Raw genomic sequence first — 25,339 nt, forward strand, 5'->3', positions numbered from 1 at the left:
GTGATTCTCATTCAATTCTGAATCTAAATTATGTATTTTAAGCCAAATTTGAAATTTGGCCAAAAATGAAAAAGTGGGAAGGGTATAGCCTTTCCACTTTTGTCAAAATCGGCCAAAAATGACATCTCTTGAAATACTCCAAAAATCAGACGGCATAATCGAAATTGAACGCTGATTTCGATTTAGTCATTGGTTTTCTCTTTAGACTAGCCGTTAAAAAAATTAACGAAAACAGTTCTGTTAGCGCACCAACTTCATTTATGGTTTTTAACATGTAAATGAAAAACTATAAGACCAATAGAAAAATAAACCTGATTTCCGTGATTCTCATTCAATTCTGAATCTAAATCATGTATTTTAAGCCAAATTTGAAATTTGGCCAAAAATGAAAAAGTGGGAAGGGTATAGCCTTCCCACTTTTGTCAAAATGGGCCAAAAACGACATCTCTTGAAATACTCCAAAAATCAGACGTCATAATCGAAATTGAACGCTGATTTCGATTTAGTCATTGGTTTTCTCTTTAGACTAGCCGTTTAAAAAAAAGCTAAAATAGTTCTGTTAGCGCACCAACTTCATTTATGGTTTTTAACATGTAAATGAAAAACTATAAGACCAATAGAAAAATAAACCTGATTTCCGTGATTTTCATTCAATTCTGAATCTAAATCATGTATTTTAAGCCAAATTTGATATTTGGCCAAAAATGAAAAAGTGGGAAGGGTATAGCCTTTCCACTTTTGTCAAAATGGGCCAAAAACGACATCTCTTGAAATACTCCAAAAATCAGACGTCATAATCGAAATTGAACGCTGATTTCGATTTAGTCATTAATTTTCTCTTTAGACTAGCCGTTTAAAAAATTAACGAAAACAGTTCTGTTAGCGCACCAACTTCATTTATGGTTTTTAACATGTAAATGAAAAACTATAAGACCAATAGAAAAAAAACCTGATTTCCGTTATTCTCATTCAATTCTGAATCTAAATAATTTATTTTAAGCCAAATTTGAAATTTGGCCAAAAATGAAAAAGTGGGAAGGGTATAGCCTTCCCACTTTTGTCAAAATGGGCCAAAAACGACATCTCTTGAAATACTCCAAAAATCAGACGTCATAATCGAAATTGAACGCTGATTTCGATTTAGTCATTGGTTTTCTCTTTAGACTAACCGTTTAAAAAATAGCTAAAATAGTTCTGTTAGCGCACCAACTTCATTTATGGTTTTTAACATGTAAATGAAAAACTATAAGACCAATAGAAAAATAAACCTGATTTCCGTGATTCTCATTCAATTTTGAATCTAAATCATGTATTTTAAGCCAAATTTGAAATTTGGCCAAAAATGAAAAAGTGGGAAGGGTATAGCCTTTCCACTTTTGTCAAAATCGTCCAAAAATGACATCTCTTGAAATACTCCAAAAATCAGACGTCATAATCGAAATTGAACGCTGATTTCGATTTAGTCATTGGTTTTCTCTTTAGACTAGCCGTTTAAAAAATTAACGAAAACAGTTCTGTTAGCGCACCAACTTCATTTATGGTTTTTAACATGTAAATGAAAAACTATAAGACCAATAGAAAAAAAAAACCTGATTTCCGTGATTATCATTCAATTCTGAATCTAAATCATGTATTTTAAGCCAAATTTGAAATTTGGCCAAAAATGAAAAAGTGGGAAGGGTATAGCCTTCCCACTTTTGTCAAAATGGGCCAAAAACGACATCTCTTGAAATACTCCAAAAATCAGACGTCATAATCGAAATTGAACGCTGATTTCGATTTAGTCATTGGTTTTCTCTTTAGACTAGCCGTTTAAAAAATTAACGAAAACAGTTCTGTTAGCGCACCAACTTCATTTATGGTTTTTAACATGTAAGTGAAAAACTATAAGTCCAATAGAAAAATAAACCTGATTTCCGTGATTTCCATTCAATTCTGAATCTAAATCATGTATTTTAAGCCAAATTTGAAATTTGGCCAAAAATGAAAAAGTGGGAAGGGTATAGCCTTTCCACTTTTGTCAAAATCGGCCAAAAATGACATCTCTTGAAATTCTCCAAAAATCAGACGGCATAATCGAAATTGAACGCTGATTTCGATTTAGTCATTGGTTTTCTCTTTAGACTAGCCGTTTAAAAAATTAACGAAAACAGTTCTGTTAGCGCACCAACTTCATTTATGGTTTTTAACATGTAAATGAAAAACTATAAGACCAATAGAAAAATAAACCTGATTTCCGTGATTCTCATTCAATTCTGAATCTAAATCATGTGTTTTAAGCCAAATTTGAAATTTGGCCAAAAATGAAAAAGTGGGAAGGGTATAGCCTTCCCCCTTTTGTCAAAATGGGCCAAAAACGACATCTCTTGAAATACTCCAAAAATCAGATGTCATAATCGAAATTGAACGCTGATTTCGATTTAGTCATTGGTTTTCTCTTTAGACTAGCCGTTTAAAAAATTAACGAAAACAGTTCTGTTAGCGCACCAACTTCATTTATGGTTTTTAACATGTAAATGAAAAACTATAAGACCAATGAGGAAAAAAACCTGATTTCCGTTATTCTCATTCAATTCTGAATCTAAATAATTTATTTTAAGCCAAATTTGAAATTTGGCCAAAAATGAAAAAGTGGGAAGGGTATAGCCTTCCCACTTTTGTCAAAATGGGCCAAAAACGACATCTCTTGAAATACTCCAAAAATCAGACGTCATAATCGAAATTGAACGCTGATTTCGATTTAGTCATTGGTTTTCTCTTTAGACTAACCGTTTAAAAAATAGCTAAAATAGTTCTGTTAGCGCACCAACTTCATTTATGGTTTTTAACATGTAAATGAAAAACTATAAGACCAATAGAAAAATAAACCTGATTTCCGTGATTCTCATTCAATTTTGAATCTAAATCATGTATTTTAAGCAAATTTGAAATTTGGCCAAAAATGAAAAAGTGGGAAGGGTATAGCCTTTCCACTTTTGTCAAAATCGTCCAAAAATGACATCTCTTGAAATACTCCAAAAATCAGACGTCATAATCGAAATTGAACGCTGATTTCGATTTAGTCATTGGTTTTCTCTTTAGACTAGCCGTTTAAAAAATTAACGAAAACAGTTCTGTTAGCGCACCAACTTCATTTATGGTTTTTAACATGTAAATGAAAAACTATAAGACCAATAGAAAAATAAACCTGATTTCCGTGATTCTCATTCAATTCTGAATCTAAATCATGTATTTTAAGCCAAATTTGAAATTTGGCCAAAAATGAAAAAGTGGGAAGGGTATAGCCTTCCCACTTTTGTCAAAATGGGCCAAAAACGACATCTCTTGAAATACTCCAAAAATCAGACGTCATAATCGAAATTGAACGCTGATTTCGATTTAGTCATTGGTTTTCTCTTTAGACTAGCCGTTTAAAAAATTAACGAAAACAGTTCTGTTAGCGCACCAACTTCATTTATGGTTTTTAACATGTAAGTGAAAAACTATAAGTCCAATAGAAAAATAAACCTGATTTCCGTGATTTCCATTCAATTCTGAATCTAAATCATGTATTTTAAGCAAATTTGAAATTTGGCCAAAAATGAAAAAGTGGGAAGGGTATAGCCTTTCCACTTTTGTCAAAATCGGCCAAAAATGACATCTCTTGAAATTCTCCAAAAATCAGACGGCATAATCGAAATTGAACGCTGATTTCGATTTAGTCATTGGTTTTCTCTTTAGACTAGCCGTTTAAAAAATTAACGAAAACAGTTCTGTTAGCGCACCAACTTCATTTATGGTTTTTAACATGTAAATGAAAAACTATAAGACCAATAGAAAAATAAACCTGATTTCCGTGATTCTCATTCAATTCTGAATCTAAATCATGTGTTTTAAGCCAAATTTGAAATTTGGCCAAAAATGAAAAAGTGGGAAGGGTATAGCCTTCCCACTTTTGTCAAAATGGGCCAAAAACGACATCTCTTGAAATACTCCAAAAATCAGATGTCATAATCGAAATTGAACGCTGATTTCGATTTAGTCATTGGTTTTCTCTTTAGACTAGCCGTTTAAAAAATTAACGAAAACAGTTCTGTTAGCGCACCAACTTCATTTATGGTTTTTAACATGTAAGTGAAAAACTATAAGTCCAATAGAAAAATAAACCTGATTTCCGTGATTTTCATTCAATTCTGAATCTAAATCATGTATTTTAAGCCAAATTTGAAATTTGGCCAAAAATGAAAAAGTGGGAAGGGTATAGCCTTTCCACTTTTGTCAAAATGGGCCAAAAACGACATCTCTTGAAATACTCCAAAAATCAGACGTCATAATCGAAATTGAACGCTGATTTCGATTTAGTCATTGGTTTTCTCTTTAGACTAGCCGTTTAAAAAATTAACGAAAACAGTTCTGTTAGCGCACCAACTTCATTTATGGTTTTTAACATGTAAATGAAAAACTATAAGACCAATAGAAAAATAAACCTGATTTCCGTGATTCTCATTCAATTCTGAATCTAAATCATGTATTTTAAGCCAAATTTGAAATTTGGCCAAAAATGAAAAAGTGGGAAGGGTATAGCCTTCCCACTTTTGTCAAAATGGGCCAAAAACGACATCTCTTGAAATACTCCAAAAATCAGACGTCATAATCGAAATTGAACGCTGATTTCGATTTAGTCATTGGTTTTCTCTTTAGACTAGCCGTTTAAAAAATTAACGAAAACAGTTCTGTTAGCGCACCAACTTCATTTATGGTTTTTAACATGTAAGTGAAAAACTATAAGTCCAATAGAAAAATAAACCTGATTTCCGTGATTTTCATTCAATTCTAAATCTAAATCATGTATTTTAAGCCATATTTTGAAATTTGGCCAAAAATGAAAAAAGTGGGAAGGGTATAGCCTTTCCACTTTTGTCAAAATCGGCCAAAAATGACATCTCTTGAAATTCTCCAAAAATCAGACGGCATAATCGAAATTGAACGCTGATTTCGATTTAGTGATTGGTTTTCTCTTTAGACTAGCCGTTTAAAAAATAGCTAAAATAGTTCTGTTAGCGCACCAACTTCATTTATGGTTTTTAACATGTAAATGAAAAACTATAAGACCAATAGAAAAATAAACCTGATTTCCGTGATTCTCATTCAATTCTGAATCTAAATCATGTATTTTAAGCCAAATTTGAAATTTGGCCAAAAATGAAAAAGTGGGAAGGGTATAGCCTTTCCACTTTTGTCAAAATCGGCCAAAAATGACATCTCTTGAAATACTCCAAAAATCAGACGTCATAATCGAAATTGAACGCTGATTTCGATTTAGTCATTGGTTTTCTCTTTAGACTAGCCGTTTAAAAAATTAACGAAAACAGTTCTGTTAGCGCACCAACTTCATTTATGGTTTTTAACATGTAAATGAAAAACTATAAGACCAATAGAAAAATAAACCTGATTTCCGTGATTCTCATTCAATTCTGAATCTAAATCATGTATTTTAAGCCAAATTTGAAATTTGGCCAAAAATGAAAAAGTGGGAAGGGTATAGCCTTCCCACTTTTGTCAAAATGGGCCAAAAACGACATCTCTTGAAATACTCCAAAAATCAGACGTCATAATCGAAATTGAACGCTGATTTCGATTTAGTCATTGGTTTTCTCTTTAGACTAGCCGTTTAAAAAATAGCTAAAATAGTTCTGTTAGCGCACCAACTTCATTTATGGTTTTTAACATGTAAATGAAAAACTATAAGACCAATAGAAAAACAAACCTGATTTCCGTGATTCTCATTCAATTCTGAATCTAAATCATGTATTTTAAGCCAAATTTGAAATTTGGCCAAAAATGAAAAAGTGGGAAGGGTATAGCCTTCCCACTTTTGTCAAAATGGGCCAAAAACGACATCTCTTGAAATACTCCAAAATCAGACGTCATAATCGAAATTGAACGCTGATTTCGATTTAGTCATTGGTTTTCTCTTTAGACTAGCCGTTTAAAAAATTAACGAAAACAGTTCTGTTAGCGCACCAACTTCATTTATGGTATTTAACATGTAAGTGAAAAACTATAAGTCCAATAGAAAAATAAACCTGATTTCCGTGATTTTCATTCAATTCTGAATCTAAATCATGTATTTTAAGCCAAATTTGAAATTTGGCCAAAAATGAAAAAGTGGGAAGGGTATAGCCTTTCCACTTTTGTCAAAATCGGCCAAAAATGACATCTCTTGAAATTCTCCAAAAATCAGACGGCATAATCAAAATTGAACGCTGATTTCGATTTAGTCATTGGTTTTCTCTTTAGACTAGCCGTTTAAAAAAAAGCTAAAATAGTTCTGTTAGCGCACCAACTTCATTTATGGTTTTTAACATGTAAATGAAAAACTATAAGACCAATAGAAAAATAAACCTGATTTCCGTGATTTTCATTCAATTCTGAATCTAAATCATGTATTTTAAGCCAAATTTGATATTTGGCCAAAAAAAATGAAAAAGTGGGAAGGGTATAGCCTTTCCACTTTTGTCAAAATGGGCCAAAAACGACATCTCTTGAAATACTCCAAAAATCAGACGTCATAATCGAAATTGAACGCTGATTTCGATTTAGTCATTAATTTTCTCTTTAGACTAGCCGTTTAAAAAATTAACGAAAACAGTTCTGTTAGCGCACCAACTTCATTTATGGTTTTTAACATGTAAATGAAAAACTATAAGACCAATAGAAAAAAACCTGATTTCCGTTATTCTCATTCAATTCTGAATCTAAATAATTTATTTTAAGCCAAATTTGAAATTTGGCCAAAAATGAAAAAGTGGGAAGGGTATAGCCTTCCCACTTTTGTCAAAATGGGCCAAAAACGACATCTCTTGAAATACTCCAAAAATCAGACGTCATAATCGAAATTGAACGCTGATTTCGATTTAGTCATTGGTTTTCTCTTTAGACTAACCGTTTAAAAAATAGCTAAAATAGTTCTGTTAGCGCACCAACTTCATTTATGGTTTTTAACATGTAAATGAAAAACTATAAGACCAATAGAAAAATAAACCTGATTTCCGTGATTCTCATTCAATTTTGAATCTAAATCATGTATTTTAAGCCAAATTTGAAATTTGGCCAAAAATGAAAAAGTGGGAAGGGTATAGCCTTTCCACTTTTGTCAAAATCGGCCAAAAATGACATCTCTTGAAATACTCCAAAAAACAGACGTCATAATCGAAATTGAACGCTGATTTCGATTTAGTCATTGGTTTTCTCTTTAGACTAGCCGTTTAAAAAATTAACGAAAACAGTTCTGTTAGCGCACCAACTTCATTTATGGTTTTTAACATGTAAGTGAAAAACTATAAGTCCAATAGAAAAATAAACCTGATTTCCGTGATTTTCATTCAATTCTGAATCTAAATCATGTATTTTAAGCCAAATTTGAAATTTGGCCAAAAATGAAAAAGTGGGAAGGGTATAGCCTTTCCACTTTTGTCAAAATCGGCCAAAAATGACATCTCTTGAAATTCTCCAAAAATCAGACGGCATAATCGAAATTGAACGCTGATTTCGATTTAGTCATTGGTTTTCTCTTTAGACTAGCCGTTTAAAAAATTAACGAAAACAGTTCTGTTAGCGCACCAACTTCATTTATGGTTTTTAACATGTAAATGAAAAACTATAAGACCAATAGAAAAATAAACCTGATTTCCGTGATTCTCATTCAATTCTGAATCTAAATCATGTGTTTTAAGCCAAATTTGAAATTTGGCCAAAAATGAAAAAGTGGGAAGGGTATAGCCTTCCCACTTTTGTCAAAATGGGCCAAAAACGACATCTCTTGAAATACTCCAAAAATCAGATGTCATAATCGAAATTGAACGCTGATTTCGATTTAGTCATTGGTTTTCTCTTTAGACTAGCCGTTTAAAAAATTAACGAAAACAGTTCTGTTAGCGCACCAACTTCATTTATGGTTTTTAACATGTAAGTGAAAAACTATAAGTCCAATAGAAAAATAAACCTGATTTCCGTGATTTTCATTCAATTCTGAATCTAAATCATGTATTTTAAGCCAAATTTGAAATTTGGCCAAAAATGAAAAAGTGGGAAGGGTATAGCCTTTCCACTTTTGTCAAAATGGGCCAAAAACGACATCTCTTGAAATACTCCAAAAATCAGACGTCATAATCGAAATTGAACGCTGATTTCGATTTAGTCATTGGTTTTCTCTTTAGACTAGCCGTTTAAAAAATTAACGAAAACAGTTCTGTTAGCGCACCAACTTCATTTATGGTTTTTAACATGTAAATGAAAAACTATAAGACCAATAGAAAAATAAACCTGATTTCCGTGATTCTCATTCAATTCTGAATCTAAATCATGTATTTTAAGCCAAAAAATTTGAAATTTGGCCAAAAATGAAAAAGTGGGAAGGGTATAGCCTTCCCACTTTTGTCAAAATGGGCCAAAAACGACATCTCTTGAAATACTCCAAAATCAGACGTCATAATCGAAATTGAACGCTGATTTCGATTTAGTCATTGGTTTTCTCTTTAGACTAGCCGTTTAAAAAATTAACGAAAACAGTTCTGTTAGCGCACCAACTTCATTTATGGTTTTTAACATGTAAGTGAAAAACTATAAGTCCAATAGAAAAATAAACCTGATTTCCGTGATTTTCATTCAATTCTAAATCTAAATCATGTATTTTAAGCCAAATTTGAAATTTGGCCAAAAATGAAAAAGTGGGAAGGGTATAGCCTTTCCACTTTTGTCAAAATCGGCCAAAAATGACATCTCTTGAAATTCTCCAAAAATCAGACGGCATAATCGAAATTGAACGCTGATTTCGATTTAGTGATTGGTTTTCTCTTTAGACTAGCCGTTTAAAAAATAGCTAAAATAGTTCTGTTAGCGCACCAACTTCATTTATGGTTTTTAACATGTAAATGAAAAACTATAAGACCAATAGAAAAATAAACCTGATTTCCGTGATTCTCATTCAATTCTGAATCTAAATCATGTATTTTAAGCCAAATTTGAAATTTGGCCAAAAATGAAAAAGTGGGAAGGGTATAGCCTTTCCACTTTTGTCAAAATCGGCCAAAAATGACATCTCTTGAAATACTCCAAAAATCAGACGTCATAATCGAAATTGAACGCTGATTTCGATTTAGTCATTGGTTTTCTCTTTAGACTAGCCGTTTAAAAAATTAACGAAAACAGTTCTGTTAGCGCACCAACTTCATTTATGGTTTTTAACATGTAAATGAAAAACTATAAGACCAATAGAAAAATAAACCTGATTTCCGTGATTCTCATTCAATTCTGAATCTAAATCATGTATTTTAAGCCAAATTTGAAATTTGGCCAAAAATGAAAAAGTGGGAAGGGTATAGCCTTCCCACTTTTGTCAAAATGGGCCAAAAACGACATCTCTTGAAATACTCCAAAATCAGACGTCATAATCGAAATTGAACGCTGATTTCGATTTAGTCATTGGTTTTCTCTTTAGACTAGCCGTTTAAAAAATAGCTAAAATAGTTCTGTTAGCGCACCAACTTCATTTATGGTTTTTAACATGTAAATGAAAAACTATAAGACCAATAGAAAAACAAACCTGATTTCCGTGATTCTCATTCAATTCTGAATCTAAATCATGTATTTTAAGCCAAATTTGAAATTTGGCCAAAAATGAAAAAGTGGGAAGGGTATAGCCTTCCCACTTTTGTCAAAATGGGCCAAAAACGACATCTCTTGAAATACTCCAAAAATCAGACGTCATAATCGAAATTGAACGCTGATTTCGATTTAGTCATTGGTTTTCTCTTTAGACTAGCCGTTTAAAAAATTAACGAAAACAGTTCTGTTAGCGCACCAACTTCATTTATGGTTTTTAACATGTAAATGAAAAACTATAAGACCAATAGAAAAAAAAACCTGATTTCCGTGATTCTCATTCAATTTTGAATCTAAATAATTTATTTTAAGCCAAATTTGAAATTTGGCCAAAAATGAAAAAGTGGGAAGGGTATAGCCTTCCCACTTTTGTCAAAATGGGCCAAAAACGACATCTCTTGAAATACTCCAAAAATCAGACGTCATAATCGAAATTGAACGCTGATTTCGATTTAGTCATTGGTTTTCTCTTTAGACTAGCCGTTTAAAAAATAGCTAAAATAGTTCTGTTAGCGCACCAACTTCATTTATGGTTTTTAACATGTAAATGAAAAACTATAAGACCAATAGAAAAATAAACCTGATTTCCGTGATTCTCATTCAATTCTGAATCTAAATCATGTATTTTAAGCCAGCCAATTTGAAATTTGGCCAAAAATGAAAAAGTGGGAAGGGTATAGCCTTCCCACTTTTGTCAAAATGGGCCAAAAACGACATCTCTTGAAATACTCCAAAAATCAGACGTCATAATCGAAATTGAACGCTGATTTCGATTTAGTCATTGGTTTTCTCTTTAGACTAGCCGTTTAAAAAATAGCTAAAATAGTTCTGTTAGCGCACCAACTTCATTTATGGTTTTTAACATGTAAATGAAAAACTATAAGACCAATAGAAAAATAAACCTGATTTCCGTGATTCTCATTCAATTCTGAATCTAAATCATGTATTTTAAGCCAAATTTGAAATTTGGCCAAAAATGAAAAAGTGGGAAGGGTATAGCCTTTCCACTTTTGTCAAAATCGGCCAAAAATGACATCTCTTGAAATACTCCAAAAATCAGACGTCATAATCGAAATTGAACGCTGATTTCGATTTAGTCATTGGTTTTCTCTTTAGACTAGCCGTTTAAAAAATTAACGAAAACAGTTCTGTTAGCGCACCAACTTCATTTATGGTTTTTAACATGTAAATGAAAAACTATAAGACCAATAGAAAAAAAAACCTGATTTCCGTGATTATCATTCAATTCTGAATCTAAATCATTTATTTTAAGCCAAATTTGAAATTTGGCCAAAAATGAAAAAGTGGGAAGGGTATAGCCTTCCCACTTTTGTCAAAATGGGCCAAAAACGACATCTCTTGAAATACTCCAAAAATCAGACGTCATAATCGAAATTGAACGCTGATTTCGATTTAGTCATTGGTTTTCTCTTTAGACTAGCCGTTTAAAAAATTAACGAAAACAGTTCTGTTAGCGCACCAACTTCATTTATGGTTTTTAACATGTAAGTGAAAAACTATAAGTCCAATAGAAAAATAAACCTGATTTCCGTGATTCTCATTCAATTCTGAATCTAAATCATGTATTTTAAGCCAAATTTGAAATTTGGCCAAAAATGAAAAAGTGGGAAGGGTATAGCCTTCCCACTTTTGTCAAAATGGGCCAAAAACGACATCTCTTGAAATTCTCCAAAAATCAGACGGCATAATCGAAATTAGACGCTGATTTCGATTTAGTCATTGGTTTTCTCTTTAGACTAGCCGTTTAAAAATTAGCTAAAATAGTTCTGTTAGCGCACCAACTTCATTTATGGTTTTTAACATGTAAATGAAAAACTATAAGTCCAATAGAAAAATAAACCTGATTTCCGTGATTTTCATTCAATTCTGAATCTAAATCATGTATTTTAAGCCAAATTTGAAATTTGGCCAAAAATGAAAAAGTGGGAAGGGTATAGCCTTTCCACTTTTGTCAAAATCGGCCAAAAATGACATCTCTTGAAATTCTCCAAAAATCAGACGGCATAATCGAAATTGAACGCTGATTTCGATTTAGTCATTGGTTTTCTCTTTAGACTAGCCGTTTAAAAAATTAACGAAAACAGTTCTGTTAGCGCACCAACTTCATTTATGGTTTTTAACATGTAAATGAAAAACTATAAGACCAATAGAAAAATAAACCTGATTTCCGTGATTCTCATTCAATTCTGAATCTAAATCATGTATTTTAAGCCAAATTTGAAATTTGGCCAAAAATGAAAAAGTGGGAAGGGTATAGCCTTCCCACTTTTGTCAAAATGGGCCAAAAACGACATCTCTTGAAATACTCCAAAAATCAGACGTCATAATCGAAATTGAACGCTGATTTCGATTTAGTCATTGGTTTTCTCTTTAGACTAGCCGTTTAAAAAATTAACGAAAACAGTTCTGTTAGCGCACCAACTTCATTTATGGTTTTTAACATGTAAATGAAAAACTATAAGACCAATAGAAAAATAAACCTGATTTTCGTGATTCTCATTCAATTCTGAATCTAAATCATGTATTTTAAGCCAAATTTGAAATTTGGCCAAAAATGAAAAAGTGGGAAGGGTATAGCCTTCCCACTTTTGTCAAAATGGGCCAAAAACGACATCTCTTGAAATTCTCCAAAAATCAGACGGCATAATCGAAATTGAACGCTGATTTCGATTTAGTCATTGGTTTTCTCTTTAGACTAGCCGTTTAAAAAATTAACGAAAACAGTTCTGTTAGCGCACCAACTTCATTTATGGTATTTAACATGTAAGTGAAAAACTATAAGTCCAATAGAAAAATAAACCTGATTTCCGTGATTTTCATTCAATTCTGAATCTAAATCATGTATTTTAAGCCAAATTTGAAATTTGGCCAAAAATGAAAAAGTGGGAAGGGTATAGCCTTTCCACTTTTGTCAAAATCGGCCAAAAATGACATCTCTTGAAATTCTCCAAAAATCAGACGGCATAATCAAAATTGAACGCTGATTTCGATTTAGTCATTGGTTTTCTCTTTAGACTAGCCGTTTAAAAAATAGCTAAAATAGTTCTGTTAGCGCACCAACTTCATTCATGGTTTTTAACATGTTAATGAAAAACTATAAGACCAATAGAAAAATAAACCTGATTTCCGTGATTCTCATTCAATTCTGAATCTAAATCATGTATTTTAAGCCAAATTTGAAATTTGGCCAAAAATGAAAAAGTGGGAAGGGTATAGCCTTCCCACTTTTGTCAAAATGGGCCAAAAACGACATCTCTTGAAATACTCCAAAAATCAGACGTCATAATCGAAATTGAACGCTGATTTCGATTTAGTCATTGGTTTTCTCTTTAGACTAGCCGTTTAAAAAATTAACGAAAACAGTTCTGTTAGCGCACCAACTTCATTTATGGTTTTTAACATGTAAGTGAAAAACTATAAGTCCAATAGAAAAATAAACCTGATTTCCGTGATTTTCATTCAATTCTGAATCTAAATCAGGTATTTTAAGCCAAATTTGAAATTTGGCCAAAAATGAAAAAGTGGGAAGGGTATAGCCTTTCCACTTTTGTCAAAATCGGCCAAAAATGACATCTCTTGAAATTCTCCAAAAATCAGACGGCATAATCGAAATTAAACGCTGATTTCGATTTAGTCATTGGTTTTCTCTTTAGACTAGCCGTTTAAAAAATAGCTAAAATAGTTCTGTTAGCGCACCAACTTCATTTATGGTTTTTAACATGTAAATGAAAAACTATAAGTCCAATAGAAAAATAAACCTGATTTCCGTGATTTTCATTCAATTCTGATTCTAAATCATGTAGTTTAAGCCAAATTTGCAATTTGGCCAAAAATGAAAAAGTGGGAAGGGATATTATCCATCCTAGTGTAACTTAAAAAGGAATCGAATTCGAGACTTTTGATTTTCCACGCCAATGCTCAACCATTGAGCCAAGAATAACATACATTTAAGCTCTACTTTTCCTTCTTCCTTAAAGGCAACACATTTACACTTGTAATATATTGTTTTGTGGCACAAGGAAACTTGAGTTTGCACACTGTTCACATTGACTTAAATCAAGTAAAGTTCGAATAATGGAGCATTAAGATCCCCCACTAATTACTGAGACTTAACCGATAACATTTAATTTGTTCATTCATTTACACTTGGCTGGGAATCGAACCCCAGAAATCCGACTCACTTTTCCGATTCTCTACCATTGAGCTATGAGTGATGTAATAAACTTATTACCAGTCCTTGTATTTATTGGAATCAACTTCTGGACTTAGCATAAGATGTTGAATGATACCATCTCCCTGACTATGTGTGTGACAATGAAATCAGGAAACCTGTATAACCGGAGTTGTAATAGGTTCCGCCGTGTGATTAATTAAAATATAAATTCATATTTTAAATGAATTTTGCAGGGATTAAACCTACGAAGTTTTGGATTTTTATGTAGATGTTTTATTGTTCAGTCATTTGAAATAATATATCAATTGAAAACATCCTGTACACATGAATGTAAAATTTTCATTGGCATTTTGTTGAATTTATTTTAATTTTAATAATGATTTAATTAATAATAATTTAAATTTTACTTAGTAAAATTATTTTTTATTTTTCAACGTTTTGTGAACATTTTATTTAATTTATAAATAAAAATATTTTAAATTGATACATGTTGTAATATTTCTAGGTAATTAGTTCAATCACCAATTGCAAAACTAGTTGTTACAAAAAGATCTAAACGATATGGTAACTTTTCTTCATTACCTATCTTCGCCCACGCTTTATTTATTTCTTCATGAGTTGTTAATAATTGGGTAAGGTTAAACAGTATCCAATGCGAACTCATCAATGTACAAATAGAAGTTACACATAAAGTTACGGGACAATCATAGATGAACGAATCATGGTGGTTTATTTGTGAAACGGTGTGATGACTAACATGCACAAATAAGAAACTCGTTGATGGATAGACAAGTAAAGTAATTAGTAGCAGGCTTAATCTATAGTTTATTTATAATTAATGTGAAATATTTTTATCAACAGTTTGATAAGCAAGGTAATTGTATGGGTTGGGTGAAAATTTAAAACTGGGTTAGTAATGGAAAATGGCCGGAATGTAGCAATGCTATGTGCAAAGCTAGTGCAATTACCCATTGATATATACACCAATGCATTACCATATAGAAGTTATTAGTCCAAGAAAAAGAAGTATGTAAAGGGTTATGCTACAGTACACTAGCGAACAGATTAACAGATATATCAAGAAATAGGACTATCGAACAGAACTGGAACGGCACTGACAAAAAGGACAAATCAGGCAAAAGACAAGTACCTTCGGAGACAAAACCATCGATGGTTTCACGGGAAGAGACTGTTAGTTGAGTTTGTAAGCAGATAAATTTATATATCGAGCTGTGGTTTTATATGAAACATATCCACCGTCTTTGCTGTTATATTACATTAATTAACCAGTTCAAAGGCATAGCCAACGACCCGATATTTATCAGGTATTTAGTAAAACACAAAGTAAAAAAATAAAAAAAGCAAAGTAAAGTTAATAAAGTACTTAACGAGCATGAAGAAAATAGGGTGGTAAATATCATACAGAGAAAAGCAATAGCCAACGATACTTAAATAAATCGGCTTTTAAATCATCATATTTATCTTCATTTTAATCGAGATGAAAAAGTTTTAATTTTTTATTAGTATATTATATTAATACAGTATAAATGTCCCAATATGTTAATTTATTTCTTATCGCCATAAATTATTCCTTTCACTCCTTCTGTACATCGTTATTGATAGAAACATTTCTTTCCTTGTCAACTAGTTTAGAAAACGACCGATGCTAGCCACATTGACTATACTATCATTACTTTATTTATCTTAACGAGTTGAGGAAATATCATAATAGGAAATATAGCCAATAAATTACCTTATCATATCCAGTTAGATAGAAAAAAACCTGGTTGATAGACACCAGGTATGAAACTTCAAAAGCAACCACCCCAGAAAAAAATCTTACCTAGTAAAAAAATATCAAAATGAATTAACAGAGTATTCAAGTAGAACACATAAAAATTCGGTTTCATATCAACCATACAGAGGTAGTAAACTCCTCAATACAAAATACTTAAGAGAACAGGGAAAAAAATACCCTGAAATGTAACAATTAGAAAACTTCTTCATCTTTTATATTCCAAACAAAATCATTTTAAATTATTCATTAAAATTCCGTCAACTAAACAAAATTCTGAGTAATTATCTTAATACATAAATTAGCTCACGAACTTTTGAAAATGTACATAAAAAATAGACCCTGACGTACTTTAGGTTAACGTGTTCAGAGTTACTCGACAGGTACACTGGAGAAAAGGATAACAGAAAAACAAACCTGGTGATGAGATAAACAAGCAGAACTGGAGTCGCACTGACGAAATTACCAACTAAGGCAACAGGCAGCGTGGCGATTAAGACAGAATCATCAACGGTCACACCGGCAGAAACTGAACAGGTTGACAAAGCTTGCGAGTAAGTCTACAGAATAGTAAAACTAGTCGAAGAGACTAAATAAATAAAATTACCGACATAGATGATAAAGTAACTCATAGAACCCAGCCAAAGGGTTAACCAACGGATCGACAGACTTCAGGTATAAACCTTCGAAGTAACCACCTCGGAATACCAGTTACCTAGTTTAAAAAAAAAAAAACACCAGGAAAAATCAATAACGTATTGAATTGCAGCAGGAAAAATTCGGTTTGAACATATTTACCATATAAAAAACCCAACGTCCTTTAAGAACGAAACAACCAAGAATCACTAGCACCAATGCCTGTTATGTAATGAGGCATGATCTCACGTAACTATATTCAGGATAGCAAAACATACTACTGTTTCATTTGCTGTTGCTAAATCCAATCGAAACACTTAATCCCTGAAAAGAAACAATTACTACACTTCATCATCCACCCTTCAAACAAACTTACTTTAAAATTTCAGCAACTACACGCAAATGCCGGCAAAATTTATTGAAAATTTTTTTACTAGTAAGGCAGCATATTTATCATGTCACATTTGGAAGTTAGAATAAGAATAAACAAATTCCATGTAATATGGTGCCTCTAATCCGCTAAACTACAGATATACTCTAAAGAAAATAATTCCCACTCTTGATATTACCATTGATACTTACATTTTACTTTCCATGTCAACTGGTTTTAAGACCGAATGAAGTCACCAAAACCTCCGGAACAATAAATCCACAGGTGGTCCCTCATCTCCACGCCTGTTAAATCAGCAACAAAAATAAGCTTAAGAATCTTGGAAAATAAACATAAAAATATTAACAGTAGAGTACCTCAAGTTATAGTTCCCATTAAAATGCAGCTATAATTACCTCACGGGCAATGGTAAACTACAACTGCCCCAATCCAACCGGCTAACAACCATCAATTCCCCAGCCCAAGAACACTCCTGAGGGGTAAAGTAACCTTAGGCAAAATGAAGAACGGAAAAGTTAAATTGTGTACTACAGTAGCCGTACGATCGAAACACCACACACCCGACTCCAACGCGAGAAAACCGAACTTACCAAACGAAAACTGATGCCATCCAACACTTCAAACACCTTACGTAACACATCAAGCATTTGCAGCATGACAACACCGCCACGGAGGTACAAATCAAAACCAACCCACACCTTGAGAAAATGTACAACCTACAACGGAAGTATGGAACAATTATCCAACCTGTACTTAAACTAAACAAGAAATAAAAAAGAACTCACCTTACATGGCCAGCACCATCGAACATTACCACCACACAAGGCGTAATACAACAACCTAGGAATGGTAAAGCAAAAGACACGGGAAATTATGCACCTCACCTCAGAATTTATAACAAACCAACAGCAATACCTGGCGAAGACCAACTCATTGGGCAACGACCATAGACTTAACACAGCCAAGTGAACCCTAATGAAACGGAAAACAATGTTAATAGAAAGCAAATGCCATAGCAAAATGTTCACATTCAAACACCGAAACCCCTCAGACGCGAAGCAATTTACTTGGCCCTCGACAGATTAGTCTGAATTGAGTTTTGCAGTCAAACAAAAGCAACCCGCACATTATACTCGAAAAGCAAGCCACAGAAGCAATTCCAATCGTACGTCAACGTCTACGCCTAATCCGTTGTCCCGGATATCATGGGCCTAGTGACATCCCAGTCGATATTCTTTCTATTCCCCTGCACCTTCATGAAAAGGCCGCCCGGCTAGAACGTATTGCTCCACAACAAGAGCAAAGCTTTGTCTCAGACCTTCCCGGGAGTACCTAAAACAAGCAACAAGTGCCTCGAATGTAACCCCCAAATGCGGGATTGTCGGACGCCAACAAAGCAACGCGAAAATTCATCATAGGGGTTAGCTTAACATCATAATGAATATCCCAACATCATAATGTAAAACCCAACAACAAAAAAAAAAACCCCAAAAAAAAAAAAAAAAACAAAAAAAAAAAAAAAAAAAAAAAAAAAAAAAAAAAAAAAAAAAAAACCCCCACAAAAAAAAAAAAAAAAAAACAAAACCACAACTTTTTTTTTTAAAATAAAAAGGAAGAAAAAAAAAAAAAAAAAAAAAAAAAAAAAAAAAAAAAAAAAAAAAAAAAAAAAAAAAAAAAAAAAAAAAAAAAAAAACAAACACATCAAGGCCAGTAATATCTGAGTTGAGGAAAAAGCATTACCTGAGAAAGAATGCAGCTGTTAAATAAACACCACCAGACATGAACTCCTGTGGAAGCCATCTAACAGACACAACCAATGATGAACCAACAGGACGGAAATGTACCTGAGAGCACTGTCCATTGCTACAAAAAAAAAGAATATGTAAATAGAGGAATAAAAATGATCAACATTGTATGAAAAAATCAGCTGATCAGTAATCACCAAAAGTTCTTAATCAAAATGAATATCATAGGCCTGGACACAGAAAATTTATGTCATCACACAATTTGAACTAACTCGACTATTGCACCACACATACACACCTCAAATGGGACATCCAGCATCCATAGCCTCACCATTCCAGAGTCCTTTCACGACTCAACCCCCATAGCAAATTTCACATTACAGCTTAGTCATTTGATATTCAAGAGAGGTTAGCTTTACATCCACTCATAACAGGAACTTGAAAGTACAACCTTCAGCTTCAGTTTTCTGAATCACATCTGAAAACAAATCAAAATATCCAAATTAAATCTCGAGCAACAAATTATTTTGCACTATTCAATCGATTCATTTCAGAGACATGCATGTCTAGTATTTGATTGACTTCACCACGCAACAGTACGTATCGGAAAGAATTGCTCATCACTACATAAAACCAAAAGAAATAAAACAGCAATAAATACCATTATCAGAGTCTAATTTTCAAGGTGATGCAGCATGCTTCGAAAACTAATAAGTATTACAAAGAAACTTAGGATTCAACATCAACAGATAACTTACGACTACAAACGCTGGTGGTGAAAGCTGTCCGACTACAGAGTCAATGGATGCTGCAGACTGCGTTGCACCAAACCTTAAATAGACTACGGTGGAGGGATGAGAAGAGAGACACGTGCAAAGCTAAGAGCGAAGAGCCTCAGGCCGAATAACGTACGTTGCCAAAAGAAAGAATTGAGTTGTAGGCGAAAAGTAAAATCATTTTTCTTTTAACAATTTTTACAGTCAGCACTCAGCAGTCAGACTCTGATTTTGATTAATACAACACGTTGTTTTATAACAAAAGAATTTATTTTTAAAAAATTAGCTTCTATACTCTCATAAAGTTCTAGATTTATCCAGAATAATAGACTTCTAATATAATTATATCTTACTTTACTCTTATCCATGAGATGTGGCAATTCCACAGACAACAACAAAGGAAGAAAGCATTTTAAAGCATAAAATAAAAATCTAAGGAAGATTTATTTCGAAACCTGAATCAAGGATGTCATTTACACTTACATGTACACTTGATTACAATATTCAGAAGGATAATACGAATAATATGACATGTTAGAATAATTGTAAGGATTTTCTTGGCACACATTGGCTGTGTTCTGCATAGTGTTTGCAGAAGATGGACAGAAAGGAGGAGCATATTCCCAGTTGTTCCAAAAACAATAATTTTGCTCTTGTTGATGGCTCGGTTGGTATCCAGAAGAATAGCTAACGGCTTCGGCTTGAGGGTTCACCTCCTGATAATAACTTGTGCAACTGGTTGACTCGCTGTTCGGCTGAAACTGCCGGGAGGTTGGTGAAGACTCGTTTGCCCAGTAGTTGGTCGGATGTTCTTCCAAGGTTTGAGTAAATGGATATCCACCAGACGTTGGCAGGCAGTGCGACAAGACATCTAAAAAATAAAAAAACCAAACGTTTAACAAACAAAAAAACATTACTGATTTAGAAAAATAAAAACCTTGTTGAACTTGATGAAATTGGCTGTATGGAGATGGTCGACGCTGTTGACGGCTTGTTTCGTAAGATTGGGATGTGACACCTGGTCCAAATCCTCTTTGGCGAATACGTCGTCGACGATTTTGAAACCACCACTGCAACGATAAACAAAATCAGATTGGTTTATGGGAATGAAACATGCAAAACACACAATAATTGCTTACCATAATAGATTTTTCTGAAACACCAATCAGCAAAGCAATACGACGACGGCCTTCTCGGTTGGGAAACGAATCCCTTGCGAACTCGGCGTCGAGTACAGCTAGCTGAGCTTCGTCGTAAAAATGGCGTTGACGAGTTGATCTCGACGATTTGGAAGTGGAAGCAACTGGGAAAAAATCTAGAACAAAACGAGAAAGAAAACACCATTAAGAAAAGAAATTTCGGTAAAATTAAAAAACTAAAATAAGCAAAGTAAAATTACCATAATTAGCCATAGTTAAGAGTACTTTTAAGCACTTAAAACTAGATGTCAATTAGAACTGAAAACCCACAGATTCACGGAAAACGTACCTGAACGGAAGTAGCGAGCTGTGTAGTTGGCAGAGAGCAAAAGTGGAATGGTGAATTCGATCGCAAAATCGAGTCCTTTTATAGGGGATAAAACATTTTGGTGTAGCTTCTTCCTCATTGGTTGAAAAGAACGGAAATTCTTTCAAAGACTTCCGTCAGTCATGTCCATTGGAGAAAGGATTATCCCTTTTCAGACCGTGCCGGCAGATTAAAGGATTAGCCAACTGGGTTCTGTTCTCGCTCTGTGGCAGAGCGGAGTTGTCTTTGAGGAGATCATCCACATGCTGCTGGGTAATCCGCTGGTGGATAATCCATTCGGAAGTACTCAAACGCCTGGGTTTTTTTTTTTCGACATGTGGTTTCTGTGAAATGAAAAGGCAAATTCAGGGTTGTTACATGGCAGCAGAGTTCTTGAGGAAGAGCGCAAAGGCTCTTTGATGAGATCATCCTTTTCTCAATCGCTGTAAGATGATCTGGCCGGAAGCATTCAAACACTACGACCAATCTAGGTAGCTGGAACTAGGCAGAACGCAGCTGTTTTGAGTGTAAATGAATTAAGCACGGCTCGCAAACAAATTTCCCTTTGATGATTTGGGCAGCTTCTTCTCAGAGCCGAATTAATGACTGGAAAGAAAATATCAACTCCACTAAAAACCAAAATTTTCCACCGAATGTTATGATGGGTTGTTCGTTCGTTAAGATTACCGGATTTCAGCGATACCCAAACGTTTGGGGTGAATTCACATTTTTGGATGCAGCCTTACCCAAAAATTCGTTATCCCAAAGGCAAGATATATTCCTGGCAGCGTCAAGAAACAAACTGGAACAGCAACTAACGGCCAATACCTGCAGCTTCGAACAACGTTGAAATTTGTTCTACCACCTTGGATCGCTTGATGACCTTGTCCTAAATTTCTTCCGTTTTCACATCTCTCTCCATAGTGGACAGAATGAAAGGCATGGAGAAGATAAACGTTCAACTATAAATGGCCTGCGAACGAAAGTTTGCACGTCCGCCATTAGAAGGCTGCAACAATTGAAAGAAAAAATAAAATTAACTACTATCACGGTAAATTTAGATATGTCAATTATTCCGCTCTGATACCTCCACCGCCGTGATAGGCAATGAGATTAAGAAATTTTCCTTTCCCGAAACGTGATACAGGCCACAGCAAGGAACACGCAGTAGACCAACAAATGGAAAGTGTCGAAGAAAATTCGTGATCTAAAGGGAAAAAGATTAACGAGGTAGAAAAAAGGATGAAAATGACATCAAATCATCCGTGCTTTGAAAATGTATCACAGAGGTATAAACTACTGGAAGGAAAGGACCCCGCCCAGTTTTACGATTTCAAAATTTATGGCTCTCTCTGTCTTATCACGCGAATAATACGTACACCACAATGTTCATGGCTTACTAGAAAAAATAATACTTTGGGAGACATGCCTTTCGTATAAAAGGACATCCAATCTCGTTAATGTCATCAGTTGTACAACAACCCAAACACGTGATTCAACATGAAGGTAAACATGCCCCAATGGATTAAACGTTAATTCCTTTAAATAAACGCTAACAACATTCGTATTAATTATTTAAAGATCTTACTCATTCTCGCTGTTGCCGTTATTGCTACGAATGCCGGTGACTATCCGAAACCAGGTTACCCGACCTATGGCAAATATTACGATTATGTAAGTTAAATCTTTTCTTTAGTTTGTCATAAAATTCGAACATTTAGGTAAGTAAGCTACTTACACTATGCGCCCTTTTAACTTTGACATTTTGTGGACTTAAGGGACCGATGCCATACAATTTCGCCTGGGCTGTCAAAGATGACTACTTCCATAACGATTACGCCCATCACGAGTCCAGTGATGACAAAGGCTACGTTTCTGGTTCTTACCGCACGTTGCTCCCGGACGGCCGCACTCAGACTGTCACCTACAAGGCAAACGATTATACGGGTTACGTTGCTGACGTAAAATACGATAGAGAAGCCAAATACCATGAATACAAGCCCGCTGCCTATCGATACCAAGCTTATTCTTCTTACCCAAAATATCAACCTGCCTACAAACCAGCCTATCCTTCTCCGGCCTATCCTGCAAAGTATTAACACATGCATCTTACTTGCAAATGACTGCTATAATTTAAAGTTAAAAAAAGATTAAAACAAAAGAATAAAATTTTTTTAAAATTGAATACCTGTTATCAATGTCCAGTGAAGCAGTACCCATGAAAGCAAATACAAATGAGTTGCAAACTGAATTTTGGCAAAGTGCTCGTCGACTCCCTTGTCTGCCGACGACTACTAGCGAGCAGCGCTGATCGTCCATGCGCTTCAATTGTGATTGACTGACCAAAGTTAAAATACTTACAAAATTGAATTTCCTAAGTAACTAACCTGAAAATTTATTGAATGCAACTGATGATCAATTTCCTCCTACTCCAAAAACCGGAACACGTCATTAAGACACTCGCTGACTCATCGACTGGCTCAGGTACGCGTCGACAACAGTCTGACCTTCCTCGGGGGTCGTAAAAGTGAGATGCGACAACAAAGGCTTCTGCCGTGGCCTCTCTAGAAAGACGATTATCCTTCTCTTTTGAATTGCGTCGGCGGATTAGAGGATTACTTGGCTTAGACTCTGCTCTGGCTGCATGCGGAAGGGTCTGTGACAAAACAGTATCTTAATCCGTCGTGGCTAATCTTCTCGGAAGTATTCAAACGCCAGGCAAATGCGACATCTGGTATTTTTTAAAAAAGGAGTATAGGATGACCTCATCAAAATAAATAAAAATAAAAAATTAATAAAAAGAATATCGGGTTGATTTCGCCGCTTTTGCAATAGAACTTGAAAAATGAAACCTAGTATTTACGAAAATTTAACGGAATACTAGACTGAAACAATATTAGGAGATAAGACAGGAATTCATTTCATTGTTGTTTGACATCATATAAAACCTGTCTACAAACTAGCCTATTCCTGAAAAGTATTTAGCAGTGCATCTTATTTGCAAATGACTGCTGTAATTAAAAGTTCAAACAAGAATTTGAGAAAAGAATAAAACTTTTTAAAAATTGAATGCCTGCCATCAATGTCCAGTTAAGCACTACCTATGACATAAATACATAGTATAATAAAATAAATGAGATAAAATTGTTAGAGAGGAAAATTTAAAACTACAATCTCGTAGAGTAATCAAAAGTTAAGGTCTGCACAAAGAAAGTCTTACAACACCTGGTTGCGACAACAAAAAATTCAGCAAATGTATGATCGAGCATACCTTTATGGATTCTAGCAAATAATGATAAACGCCTGACAATTTCAACGTAACATCATTTAATCCGCTTAGACATTGGTTTATAACTGGACGTATCAGTTAACCTACTATATAATTTAGAAAATTATGGTTTTTTATGTCTAAAAGAACTTGAGTTCCCAATGATACCTGCTGCATTTATTCTGCTAGATTAAATGTAAGTCTGTAAGGAATTATTTGAGTAGTTACACCAAACATTCTGCGAGTGGACTGGTAGCAATCATTTTAAATTTATCTTCCTATTAGGGGAATAACTACCTATACAGATTCCAGCGAAACCGACATTTTGAGTTTTCCACGCGTTGCTTTGCAGCAGACAACACAATAACAGAAACAGTAGGAATACCAAACCACCTGGTGGCAAAATGGCGCACTTACCAATAATTATTGAAACTTCAAGACTGCTTTTCCATCTGTAGGGAGCGGACGGCTCCCTGTAGGAGTGGCTCAGTCTCTCTCTGCTCCTACAAGAAGATTAAGGATAAGGATCCAGCCGAACGAGAGACTTGGTAAGTATGGCAATGGAAAAAAAAAAAGAAAAGTGAAACTCGAGTAGGAAGAAAGTTGGTTTTGGGAGTTGCCACCCCCGCTAAACAAGTAAATTTGACACGAGTCCGGCCCGGTTGCAGTCCCGATAGTTTCGAAATTATCTACCCACGGGGTAGTAACGTAGAAACGATTAGGACTGTGCGAAGGTTCACGTAAATGGTCAGGTGGGGCATTCTTCTGCTAAGAATTGGGGAAGCAAATCGAACTTGCCCAGTTTACTTGAGTTTTCACACTTATTTTCTTTGCGTACTTTGCGTCCATCAGCAAGTACCATAATTCCATTCAATGAGGAACTAACTTCCGCCTCGGTCTACGGACCAAAAAGGAGCACGGGCATGGCCTAGGGGGCAGTTCCCTACGGCGCTCAACCGTGAACTTTTTTAGATCTAAAAAAAAATGAACAAAAACTATTAAAAAAAATGTTTTTGCATTAAAGTTCCATCTTGAAGTTAATATCATAAGCGTTTTGTTATATTCCTCATTTAGCGTTCGAATACTTTTCTAATCAAAAACTAAAATTTCGGTTCGTTTTGATTAATGATTTGTCACAACTCAAGAAAAGGGGAAAAACAAAGCACAGTAGGATGTAATCTCATATCAAATGATCATGTAATGCAAATTCGGTGTGCCTGCTCGTCGACTCTATTGTTTACCGACGACTACTAGGCACTAGCGAGCAGCGCTGATCGTCCATGCGCTTCAATATTGATCGATCGATCAAAGTTAAAATACTTACAAAATTAAATTTCCTAAAACTAACCTGAAAATTTACTGAATGCAACTGATGATCAATTTCC

General features: G+C 34.2%; 3 protein-coding genes and 1 long non-coding RNA gene across 10 annotated transcripts; 1 reads left to right on the forward strand and 3 right to left on the reverse strand.

Annotated features, from left to right (window-relative positions):
• Positions 1-14,548: 14,548 nt before the first annotated feature.
• On the reverse strand, positions 14,549-19,293 carry LOC116930034. Of its 7 annotated transcripts, none has more exons than XR_006644712.1 (11): positions 19,066-19,219; positions 18,703-18,882; positions 18,400-18,522; positions 17,575-17,631; positions 17,445-17,499; positions 17,250-17,375; positions 17,016-17,148; positions 16,851-16,943; positions 16,240-16,347; positions 16,050-16,161; positions 14,549-15,680 (listed from the first exon to the last, which is right to left on the reverse strand). XR_006644712.1 is itself a non-coding variant. In XM_045171691.1 (9 exons), the coding sequence occupies exons 2-7, from the start codon at positions 18,714-18,716 to the stop codon at positions 17,107-17,109; spliced, it is 417 nt and encodes a 138-aa protein (XP_045027626.1). In that variant the 5' UTR covers positions 18,717-18,882; positions 19,066-19,220; the 3' UTR covers positions 16,516-16,592; positions 16,851-16,943; positions 17,016-17,106. The 7 variants fall into 7 exon arrangements, 1 of the variants encoding a protein (XP_045027626.1); XR_006644711.1 differs by lacking the exon at positions 14,549-15,680 and having other exon boundaries at positions 15,839-16,161; positions 19,066-19,102; positions 19,163-19,218; XR_006644714.1 differs by lacking the exon at positions 14,549-15,680 and adding an exon at positions 18,963-19,027 and having other exon boundaries at positions 15,839-16,161; positions 18,703-18,871; positions 19,163-19,209.
• Positions 19,294-19,605: 312 nt separating this feature from the next.
• On the reverse strand, positions 19,606-22,566 carry LOC116930031 (homeobox protein Mix.2). Its single transcript, XM_045170558.1, has 7 exons — positions 22,425-22,566; positions 22,275-22,338; positions 21,774-21,893; positions 20,669-21,695; positions 20,320-20,495; positions 20,118-20,250; positions 19,606-20,051 (listed from the first exon to the last, which is right to left on the reverse strand). The coding sequence occupies exons 4-7, from the start codon at positions 20,784-20,786 to the stop codon at positions 19,660-19,662; spliced, it is 819 nt and encodes a 272-aa protein (XP_045026493.1). The 5' UTR covers positions 20,787-21,695; positions 21,774-21,893; positions 22,275-22,338; positions 22,425-22,566; the 3' UTR covers positions 19,606-19,659.
• LOC116930033 lies at positions 22,093-22,871 on the forward strand. The gene is made up of 3 exons (XM_032937379.2): positions 22,093-22,192; positions 22,268-22,360; positions 22,465-22,871. The coding sequence occupies exons 1-3, from the start codon at positions 22,187-22,189 to the stop codon at positions 22,783-22,785; spliced, it is 420 nt and encodes a 139-aa protein (XP_032793270.1). The 5' UTR covers positions 22,093-22,186; the 3' UTR covers positions 22,786-22,871.
• Positions 22,872-23,754: 883 nt separating this feature from the next.
• LOC123470358 lies at positions 23,755-24,360 on the reverse strand. Its single transcript, XR_006644011.1, has 3 exons — positions 24,123-24,360; positions 23,958-24,061; positions 23,755-23,787 (listed from the first exon to the last, which is right to left on the reverse strand). It is a non-coding gene; the product is annotated as an uncharacterized LOC123470358 (long non-coding RNA).
• Positions 24,361-25,339: the final 979 nt, after the last annotated feature.

Source organism: Daphnia magna, linkage group LG1 (genome assembly GCF_020631705.1).
Source record: "Daphnia magna isolate NIES linkage group LG1, ASM2063170v1.1, whole genome shotgun sequence".
NCBI lineage: Eukaryota > Metazoa > Arthropoda > Branchiopoda > Diplostraca > Daphniidae > Daphnia > Daphnia magna.

Bases quoted from the DNA above. Each gene is read 5' to 3' on its own strand.
- LOC116930031 (XM_045170558.1), bottom strand. From the start codon at position 20,786: ATGAGGAAGAAGCTACACCAAAATGTTTTATCCCCTATAAAAGGACTC. The intron at 20,496-20,668 runs GTACGTTTTCCG...GTTTTGTTCTAG, and splicing joins AGCTCGCTACTTCCGTTCAG to ATTTTTTCCCAGTTGCTTCC. The intron at 20,052-20,117 runs GTTTTTATTTTT...TTTATTTTTTAG, and splicing joins ATTTCATCAAGTTCAACAAG to ATGTCTTGTCGCACTGCCTG.
- LOC116930034 (XM_045171691.1), bottom strand. The intron at 17,376-17,444 runs GTGAGTTCTTTT...CTTCCGTTGTAG, and splicing joins GATGGTGCTGGCCATGTAAG to GTTGTACATTTTCTCAAGGT. The intron at 17,149-17,249 runs GTAAGTTCGGTT...ATTTTGCCTAAG, and splicing joins ATGGCATCAGTTTTCGTTTG to GTTACTTTACCCCTCAGGAG.
- LOC116930033 (XM_032937379.2), top strand. The intron at 22,361-22,464 runs GTAAGTTAAATC...TGTGGACTTAAG, and splicing joins ATGGCAAATATTACGATTAT to GGACCGATGCCATACAATTT.